The sequence below is a fragment of the Petaurus breviceps genome, unplaced genomic scaffold (assembly GCF_028583685.1).
Source record: "Petaurus breviceps papuanus isolate PSGF00001 unplaced genomic scaffold, PetGlider_PUasm1.0 176, whole genome shotgun sequence".
Lineage (NCBI taxonomy): Eukaryota > Metazoa > Chordata > Mammalia > Diprotodontia > Petauridae > Petaurus > Petaurus breviceps.
Window position 1 is genome coordinate 33,203,585 of NW_027185771.1, and position 10,883 is coordinate 33,214,467.

General features: G+C 38.1%; 1 protein-coding gene across 1 annotated transcript; it reads left to right on the plus strand.

Moving 5' to 3' along the window:
• The first annotated feature begins 2,769 nt into the window (after positions 1 to 2,769).
• On the plus strand, positions 2,770 to 10,534 carry CLEC3A (C-type lectin domain family 3 member A). The gene is made up of 3 exons (XM_069085942.1): positions 2,770 to 2,878; positions 7,317 to 7,400; positions 10,082 to 10,534. The coding sequence occupies exons 1-3, from the start codon at positions 2,770 to 2,772 to the stop codon at positions 10,471 to 10,473; spliced, it is 585 nt and encodes a 194-aa protein (XP_068942043.1). The 3' UTR covers positions 10,474 to 10,534.
• The last annotated feature ends 349 nt before the right edge of the window (positions 10,535 to 10,883 follow it).

A 10,883-nucleotide genomic window follows, 5' to 3' on the forward strand; every position in this document is an offset into this window, starting at 1 on the left:
GTATATAAGTTTCACATCTTTTATCTTTCACTGTCACTACATGACCAGCACACTTCCTCTGCATAATTATGCATCTCTAATAATATCTTTTTTTCCCCACTTAGCCTTAATAGTTGGCAGTATACTCCAGGCCACTCTCCTTCACCACACATCTCTTACTGTTGCCCTTTGGACAACTAACAACTTTAACTGTGGTATTACTTGCTTGACAGCCATATAGGATCACCTGAAGAAGAATAGTGGTGTCAAAAAGATGGATGTTTGTTTCAGAGAGGAGCAGTAAAGAATCCAAAGGGAAAAAGGGTTTCTTATAGACAGGAAAGTTTGGGATGGCATTATTCTGATTGCATCCACCTCTAGAACATTGCCAAACCCCTTAAATAAGTTTCAAAGCAGCTTAAAAAAAGAGGGAATTAATTGTAACTATCTGTACAGGAAAATACAAAGACTATTGTCTTATTTACGATATGAAGTGGGTCTCATGGAATTGGTCCATTAGTTCATATCTTTTGCAATAGACTCTGTGGATGGGCAATGAACTGGGCCCAGAATTAAACTTAATAGGAGGAAAAGAGAGCGACTTCTTACCCTGGAGAATTTGAATAGTACTATTAAATTCAAATCAAATGAATTAATATTTTTAAACTTTGCAAACCTTAAAAAGCTATATAAATGCTAATTATTATTATTATAACTATCTCACTTTATTAAAATGATTATTAAAAGGAAATTTCTTTGCAAATTTTATCTATAAGCATTTAAGTAAATATTTTCCCTGTGGGGTGAAATACTTGCTTTTTAGCAAGTTAAACTTTTAACTTTTATCAAGTTAAAGATTTCTGGCAGTAATGTATCTGCTTTCCTAAATTTCCCTATGATTCCTAGTATATTCAGGGAAGGTTCCCTAATCCAACATATCCAAGTATCCATAATATGCACTTAATCATCTATGTAACCAGCCAACTTCTCCCATGATTTATATCAGACTTTCGGGAAATGGAAAGAAGGATGAATGGAGGCAAGCTACTTGGTACATTGGAAAAAAATACTGAATTTTGAGTTAGGAAACTTGAGTTCACATGCCCAATCACACTCTACTTACAACTGAGTGACCTTTCAGATCCTCCATTTAAGGATGCCACCTTCTCTTCATTTCTCACTTGGCTGCTCTTCTCGATTTCATCATGATCTCTGGAAACTCAACTTCCTGCAAGATCATATCAGCTGTAAAACCTACACCTTCTCAGTACCTCCTGCCTCTGGGGCTCCTCTCCATGGAGGGAAGGTCCTCCCACATACTACATTTAAGGAAGATGCCCAGGACAGCCGAGTTATCATTTCCTTTCTTATTTCAGGGCTCTATCATGCCTCACCCCCCACCGCACATTGGCTCATGTGCTGCCTTCCCCCATGACACCGGGAAATCCTTGAAGGCAAGAGCTGCCCTTTGCGCTTCTTTGTATCCCTAGCATTTAGCACAGTAGGCACTTAATGCATGTTTATCAACCAAATGACCTGTGGCTAATTATTTACCTTTTCTGGGCCTTAATTTTTTAATATGTAAAATTCAAGCGATGAACTTGAACCAAGTTCATTTTTTATTTTTTACTAGACTATAATCTAGACTCTTCGATTATGCCCCAGAAAACTCCACATATTAGAAGATCACTTTAGCTCCGGAATTCACACCTCAGAAGTGTCTTCTGCCTTTGCTGTCCCTTCCTCTGACTGGATGGCTCCTCCGAGAACCTCCATTTCAGAAAGACACTCAGGCTAGCCATTTCTTCATTTTTCACCAGGCTGCAGTCCAGCCTCTCCCATCAGACCCACAGGCCAGTACGCCTTTTCTATATTATTTTCTCTAATTAGAATGTAAGGACCTTGAGGGTTAGACTGTTTCTTTTTGCTTCTATTTGTATTTCCAATGCTTAGCCCACAATCAGCACTTAATAAATGCTTGTTGATTTGCCTTATCTAAGTGAACTCTAAAATTCCTTTGAGCTCTAAGATTCTATGATTATATATTTTTTCTATAAATAGGGGCTTATATACTGGTGACCACGTATAGTATATAGTTGGAAGCAGCTAATATCTGAGACCAGACAATGAGGAAGAACGGGAGTATCTCTCTGTATATGTGTGTATTTGCTAGTCATATCTCTATGTATCACCAAGGTGGATATTGTTTTGACCCCTAGCTGTATTTACAATCAGAGAGTATAAACTTTGAGTTCTAGCTTTATTACTTATGATCCTAGAGAATTCAGTTTATAGCTCTGGGTCTCAATTTCCACACCTGCAAAATAGAGAAACTAATATTTATACTAACTCATAAGGCTTTGTGTGGAAAGAATCTTGTAAACCTTAGAGTACCTTCTAAATAAGAGCTATTATTTTGATTCTCTGTGAGCACCATTAGTTTCTGAAGTTTACAGTCTGATACTTAAAAAGTAGGCTTCCCAAACCCAGCAGTATTCTGGGAGGTACAAGAGTAATGGGGGAAAAACCAAATGTGATGTACCAAGGGAAAAAAATCATCTGTCAAAATGCAAATCAGCCAAGAAGTGTAGCCAAAATGAAGCTTTTTTTTAACCTGTGGAGGGAGAACAAGGAGCCACCTTATACTCCAGCCAACAGAAGCACTTTGACTAGTTTTGTGAGAGAGAGAAGAGCCAGCTTCCCTAGCTCATTTTTATAAAGCCCAGGACGATTCGGCTGTATCATTTGCTCCTAAGTATTCTGGAGTCTCCTGACATTTCTTGGAAAGAAATGGCCCATAATGGACTTGGGATCTTCATCCTCATCATTATTTTACTCCTTGATCAAAGCCAGACTGCCAAACTAAAAGCCAGAAAACACAGCAAACGTAGAGTGAAAGGTAAACATTTTCCTTCATACATTAAGAGGTTCATGAAATAAAAATGTTGGGAGGGAACTTAGAACATAGAACATAAATGTGCCAATGCTGACATTCTCTTCTACGGCCTCTTCTAGTTCTAATGTGCTATGTTCTGAGGTTCTAATGAATTCTGATATTCATTGCCTTGTCTTTTTTTTTTAAGAAATATTTTAAAAAACAATTTAAAAAAGTATTTCAAGGGGAAAAAATTATCAATGATTCCAGTGAAGGGAAAGGATCAAAATTCCTCTTTGTTCCTTTCTGTAATTCTACAGTGTTTAGGGAATTGCTAGGTAAAGGTAATTCTGATCTTTCCTTGTCAATGTTTCTTTATTAGTAACTGGCCAGAATTGAACATTTTATGAATAACCAAACCATAGAAACAAGAATATAATTGGCATCCACACGTGACATTTGTGTCAAGAAGTCAAGTCATTTATGTTTTTCTTTTCTGTGATTATAAAGATCCTATTTCCAGTTCCCTATATTTGTAAATACTAGTTCGGGCTTGAGTATTTGTAAATTAAGGTTTTTTCTGGGCAATTTCATATTTGCTAGTGCATTTTCTTAAAGTCCAATTCTGACCCCTCCTGGTCAGAGAATACAAGAAGGAGGCTGGAGGGAAAGGAAAGAATGAATGTAGAGAGAAATGGATGATGTGGCAAGTTTATATAACCACCATTTTGTCCATCTTAAAGGACAAAATGGTGACTGCCGCAAATGTCTGAGACCAGACAATGATGAAGAACAGGAGTTATCTATGTATGTGTGTGTGTGTGTCTATTTGTTGTCATATCTCTATGTGACCAAGGCAGATATGGTTTTGGCCCCTAACTTATCTCAAGGTTCAGTCTCCACCCCCAAAATGATTTTTTTTGCAGCCTCTTAATATTAGACTGAAGAAACTAAGACTCCCAAGTGAGATTTCTTTGGGACAGGAACCATAATCATCTGATCCAGGAAAGGCTTTGTGGGAAGGCTGAGAGATCAAAAATGCTTTACCTAAGACTCAGCTCTAGGAAACGGATCGCTGGGACTCTAACTATGTACTTTATAATGCATAAATCCTAGACCATAGAATATCAGAGTTAGATAGGTCTTTGTAACATACAACACAATACATAATGAGAGACTAGCTAGAGTGGAAAGAGAATTTCAGTGGGAGAAAGAATGCCCTGCATCAAGCCCTGGCTCTGCCATTTCTTAGCTCTGTGACCTTGGGCAAATTGCTTCTCCTCTCTCATGCTTAGGTTCCTCACGTGTAAAATGAATTTTGGAATAAAGCAGCTCAAAGGTCACTTCCAGCTTTAACAGTCTATAACAGTATATCAGAATTGGAAGGATAACTAATGAAGTTGGAAGGCACCTTAGATTATGTAACACAGACTGTTAAATGTGGACAGAAACTTAGAACAAGAACATGGAATATCAGAGGTGGAGAGGACATTTTGGAGCATTTAGTTTAATTGTGTCATTTTACAGATGGAGCATCTAAGACCTGGAGAGATGAAGGCAATGGTTCCATAATATCCACCAAATTTCATTCTAGAGCTTAGAGTTGCTCCTGAGCTGGCCAATACCCTGCTCAATATTCTTTGCATTATACTAGGATGCCTCTGTTGGTTCAGATTCCTGATAGTTCTGATGTATTGGGGAGAACAGTAGATTTGGAGCCATGAAACCTAGATTCCAATTTCAGCTGTACACTTTATGAGTTCTGTAACACTGAACATCTCTCTGGGTCTCAGTGTCCTCATCTCTAAAATGAGGATAAAAATTTTAGTTTCCATTTCTCTAGCACTTTGGAGTTTGCAAAGTGCTTTCCTCCTGGTACCACTGTGAATACAAGGATTATTATTCTGATGAATTCAGATAGGGAAAGTGATTTACCCAGGGTTACCCAGGTAAGTTGGGATACTCAAATCTAGCTGTCCTGGTTCCCAGTCCATGGATTTTTTTTTTTTTACAACAAAGAGTACTATGACAAGATTAAACAGGACCCCATGAACCTTACTGAGAAGTCTAAAGAACAGATATTGAGGAAGAGAAAGGAGAGTTCTACTACTGGCATCAAGCACTGGGTCTAGAGTTAGGAAGACCTGAGTTCAAATCCAGCCTCAGACACTTAATAGCTGTGTGACCCTAGACAAATCACTTAACCCTGTTTGCCTCAGTTTCCTCATCTGTAAATGAGCTGGAGAAGGGCATGGCAAGCTACTCCAGTATCTTTGGCAAGAATCCCCCCATAAAGATTCAGACATGACTAAAATGACTGAACAACAACAAAAATTACTGGGATTAGTCTGAGATCTTTTTACCACTGAGTATTAAACAGTACAGCTAAGAAATACATATTTTGTATTTCATAGATCTAAATCGTCATTCTAAAAGGGACCTTAGAAATTATCTAATCCAATGCTCTCATTTTACATACAGTAAAACTCTGTCATAAAGAAGGTAAGAGACTTATTCATAGTCATACTGCAAGTTCAAAAACAAGTCCTTTAATTCCACATCCAGAAGTCTTTCCACTATGCCACGTGACCTCCTAATTGGCTTTTATTCTCTAATATTTACACTCTTTTCCTTATAGCATTGTGCAGAACTTTGTAATCTGGCCTCCATTTTAAACCCAAAATTATTCATACTTTACTCAGAAGCTCCTTTGTTTAATTTTTAAAGCCCTCACAAACTAGCCCCAACCTATCTCTCCAGGCCAATTGGACGTTGTTCCCCTCCCATGCAATGTGATGCAGCCAAACTGATATTCTCTCTGTTCCTCACACATGATAACCTAGCCCTCCCCCATGCCTAGGAAGCCCTCCTTCCTCTTCTCTGCCTCAGAGACTCCCTCTCCTAATTCAAGATGCACCTCAAGCACCACCTTCTACATGAAGCTTTAGCCAATCCCCTCAACCACTAGTGCCTTCCCTTTCTTATATTAAACTACTTTGTTTTTATTCTTTCCATATGCTATATTCTATATCTATCTATATGTTTATATGAAGTTATATGTTTATATATAAATAATATAATTTAAGTTATACATAAAAATGTAATGAATATATATAATATATATGTGTAGATACACACATATAAGGTATATCTACACACACACACACACATATGTACTTGTTGTCTCCCCTCCCATAATGTAAGTTCTTAACCAGTAGAGATTGTTTCATTTGTTGTATTTTTATCCCCAGGGCCTACCACAGTGGCAGGCAAAAAAGGGAACAGCTAGGTGCTAGTACCCATGGAGTGCTGGACTTGAAGCCAAAAAATCTGGCCTCAGACACCGCTAACTGTGTCACCCTAGGCAAGTCACTTATCCTCTGTATAACTCAGTTTCTTCATCTGTAAAACAGGGAGTAATAATAGCATTTTCCTTCCAGGGTTGTTGTAAGGAAAAAGTGAGATAATATTTGTAAAGCACTTTGCAAACCTTAAATCTCAAATAAATGCTAGCTATTAAATAATTGCCTGTCAAATTACAGTAATACTCACATTGGCTATTTCAAAGTGTTATTATGGAAGTAATTTAAAAGCATTAAATCACCACAGAAATGTGAGTCATGCTCACGGCTAAAATGTAGATTAGTCCCAACTGGGGCTACTCTTCAGGATAGAGCTTTATTTTATTATGTTCCTCAGTATACAGCATAATGCTCTGTACACAGTGGGTGCTTAATAATTATTGTAATATGTTTAACTCTATTCTAAAACCTGATACAGGCCACGAGTGATCCATTCAATAAAGGATGTTGTAGCCTGATACACTAATAATAAAAAATAATAACAATAATACATCTGAGATGAATAGTGTTTTAACAGGCAGTCTGATGTGGTGCCAAAAGCATAGGATTTAATCAGAGAACTTGTTTTGAATTCCAGTTCTGTTTACTAGCTCTGTAACCTTGAGCAAATAATTTTTCTTCTCTGGACCTAATTCCTTCCTCTTTAAAAAACGAAGGTTAGATTAAATGATCTCCATGATCATTTCCAACTCTAATTCATATAATCTAAGGTTTACAAAGTACTCACTTTCCATACATTATCACCATTTACTCTTCATAACCACCCTGTTAGGTAGATAGTGCAAAAATTCTTTCTTTTTACAAAGAAGGAAACTAAGGATGATGGAGGAGAAAGAACACAACAACCCTTTGAGGTAGGTAATTTTATTCCCATTTTAAAGAAGAGGAGACTAAGTTTCAGTGAGGGAAAGTGACTGCCCAAGATCACAAGCATTGCCCTGTGTAAGTCCTTCATAGGAACTTTCTAATGACCATTTGCTTATAGGCCACATGAATCAAGGCATTTTCCCTTGTGACTGCCTGTTGGCATCTCTGTTCAGCAAAACTACTTTTCAACATTTTTGTCTTGGTGTCTTATGTCTTTCTCATGTGCACAAAAGAGAAGGATGGTGACCTAAAAACACAGGTGGAGAAGCTCTGGAGAGAAGTAAATGCCTTGAAGGAAATGCAAGCCCTGCAGACAGGTAAGAATGTTTATCATGGATGCTTTGTTGCTGAGAGGTGCAAGATGTCATTGAAGATTTGGGATCAGAGGATCACAGAATGTCAGTGCTAAAAAGGACCTTAGGAATTTTCCTCACTATTTTGGTTGACAAGGGTGTGACTGAATAGGACAGATTTATGGCTATTTGTACCCCCTTCTTACTTCCTTGTACTTCCATTTTATATGAACCAGTTCCTAACTTCAAACAGTATCTTAATTTAAAAAAATAGTCAATAGAGAAGCAGCATGACATAATGAATAGAACTGGCCTCAGAGTTTGGAAGAAACATCCTGAGCTGTGTGATCCTAAGTAAGACCCTTAACTTCTCAATGCCCTGAGGCAACTCTAAATTTCAGAATAGTTGACCACCTGCATTGATGAGTTTCCTTGTGGGGAGTTCCAATGAAATTGCATGTGATCAGAAAAAGTAATCATCATTTACCAAAAGTAGTTTTGTTCATGGGGCAACTAGGTAGCCCAGTGGATAGAGCATTGGGCTTAAAATCAGAAAGATTCATTTTCATGAATTCTAGTCCAGCCTCAGACACTTAACCCTCTTTACCTCAGTTTCCTCATCTGTAAAATGAACTGTAGAAGGAAATAGCAAACCACTACAGTATCTTTCCCAAGAAAACACCAACTGGGGTCACAAAACATTAACTTTTGTTCACAAACTATTATTATATGAAATTCCAGTTTAAAAAAAAAATCCCAAGTGTTTTTTTTCATTTATCATCAAAATTATAACCCTCCCCCCAAAAAAAAACTCCCAGCCCCTTCCCTTAAAGTGTGTGTATGTCCTGCCGGGGAATGGAAATGTGAATGAACTAGTGGGATTGAACTGTCTTCTTTTTCTTATTTCTATCTCCAGTGCTTAGCACAGTGCCTGGTACATAGTAGGCCCTTTAGATGTGTTTATCAACTCAAGTGACTGATCACAGAGGACAAAACTGTAACTAAAAGATAGGACGAGACTTGCTACAGGTCACATGGATAGTAAGCAGTGAAGCAATGGACCGTGGATTCAAACTCACATCTTCTGATTTCATATCTAAAGATTTTTCCAATATACCACAATGAATGAAGAGAAGAGATTCTCCAAAAGCTGAATTGCTATAAAATACTTGTCACTCAGCACCAAGAAGAAATAAAACTTTAAAAGCCAATAAAACTGGTTCACACATAGGGAGGGAATAGACTAAGAATTTATACAGCATCTATTACGTGCTGGGTACTGACTATACTAAGCCTTTTACAATTATCATTTCATCTGATCCTCACAACAATCCTATAAGTTAGGATCTATTGTTACACGAATTTTACAGTTGAAGAAACAGGTTAAGTGACATGCATAGGGTCACTCAACTGGTAAATGGCTGAGGTCACATTTGAACTCTTATCTTCTTGAGTCCAGGCCTAGTGCTCTCTGTACTGTACTACCAGCTGCCTTTGCTTGTGCCACTCATAGCACTTTGTGGTTTACAAACTGTAACCTTGTCAGGTGAGAAATGCAAGCATTATTATCACCATTTTCTAGAGGAGGAAAATGAGGCTCAGCAAGAGGACCTGACTTATTCAATAGCTATTGAGTGTCAGATGTGGGATTCTCACCCAGGACTTATGTCTCCAAATACCAAGCTCTTTCCATTGCTCCCGTCCAAAGATCCCTGGTTATAGGCAAGCCTGAATTTCTTTGATATTTTGCTGTAGGTAACTACCTACAAATTAAGAGGTCTGTTTAAGTTATAATCGGTTTTTCCTCTAATTCAGGGCCTGGCTTCTGGTTTCAGCTCCATGACCCCCCCAAATAATTCACTGGGTGTTATTATTTGGTAGTTGAGACCCCTTCCATCTGTTTAGTTTATAAAACATTGTTACACCCATTCTCCCACTGAAGTCTCATGCCAAATGCATGAATAAGGCAGAGCCCCTATCATTAGTCCCATTTGCCAAATGAGACTAAAACTGGAATCTAGGTGTCCTGGCTCCTAGTTGGGCATCATGTGCACTGTGCTAGGTGATTGCCTGATGGTATTCAGATTTATTTTTTTTTAAGGAATAGGTATGAAATTCAAAGAATGAAATAAGAACTCAGTGAAAAAATATTTATTATCCTATTATGCGTATGGTGGTATAGGAGTTATCTTGGGCTCGTAAAGGCTATTACCATAAAACACAAGCTCTGACATACTTTACCAAGATGGAAAGGCTTTGAGTATAAACCTGGCACCACACACTAGGCTTTTCATCCAAGAAATGAATGAATAAAAAGCATTTAATAAATGCTTTCTGTATCTAAGGCACTGTGTTAAGTATTGAGTATCTAAGTAAAAAAGGAAGATGGACTCTGTTCTTAAAGATTTTTTTTTCCTAATAGAACAAGGATTATTAACCTGGGGTCCATGAACTTACCTTAAAATATATTTTGAAAGCTATATTCAACATAACTGGTTCCTATTGTAATTTTTTTTTTTGGAGGGTGGAAGGCAGGGCAATTGCGGTTAAGTTCCCAAGGTCACATGGCTAGTAAGTGTTAAGTATCTGAGGCCGGATCTGAATTCAAGTCCTCCTGACTCCAGGGCTGGTGCTCTATTCACTGCACCACCTAGCCACCCCTGTAATTTTATTTTATGCATTCAAAATCATTATTCTCTTCACAGTCTGCCTCCGAGGTGTGAAAGCACACAAAAAATGCTACCTGGCATCTGATATCTCCAAGCATTTCCATGAGGCAAATGAGGACTGCATTTCCAAAGGTGGGACCCTGGTCATTCCCAGGAACAGTGATGAAACCAATGCCCTGCGAGACTATGGAAAAAAGAGTCTGCCAGGCATTAATGATTTTTGGCTGGGGATTAATGACATGGTCAATGAAGGCAAATTTGTTGATGTCAATGGTGTTGCCATTACCTTCCTCAATTGGGATCGTGCACAGCCCAACGGCGGGAAGAGGGAAAACTGTGCCCTGTTCTCCCAGGCAGCTCAAGGAAAGTGGAGTGATGAGTCCTGTCGGAGCAGCAAGAGATACATATGTGAATTCATCATTCCCTAAAGGATTCCTCTTGAACACAAAGCTTCCAGGCAGAATGTGATATTGACCCTTCCCATTGGTAGATGCTGCTCATCCATAAGATTCAGAAAGGCATGAATGGAAACCCAGACAGCCAAGTGAGATTAGAACAAAATGGTTGGTCTGTCCAGTTGACCATATGTCATCTGCATGGCTGTGTGACCTTGGAAATGTCTATACTGCAATATGCACATTATTAAAAATCTTCCCATTGGGATTCTCTTTGTCAAATATTTCAGCTACTGGCTGGTGGGGTAGCACTGAAAAAAATGAGTTTGAAGTCAAAACTATTATTATTATTTAATGAAAGAATAATTGACATTAAGATTCTTGAAATCTACCAGTCTCCAGAATTCGATCAAACTTCTTGAATAATACCATGGCAATTTGAG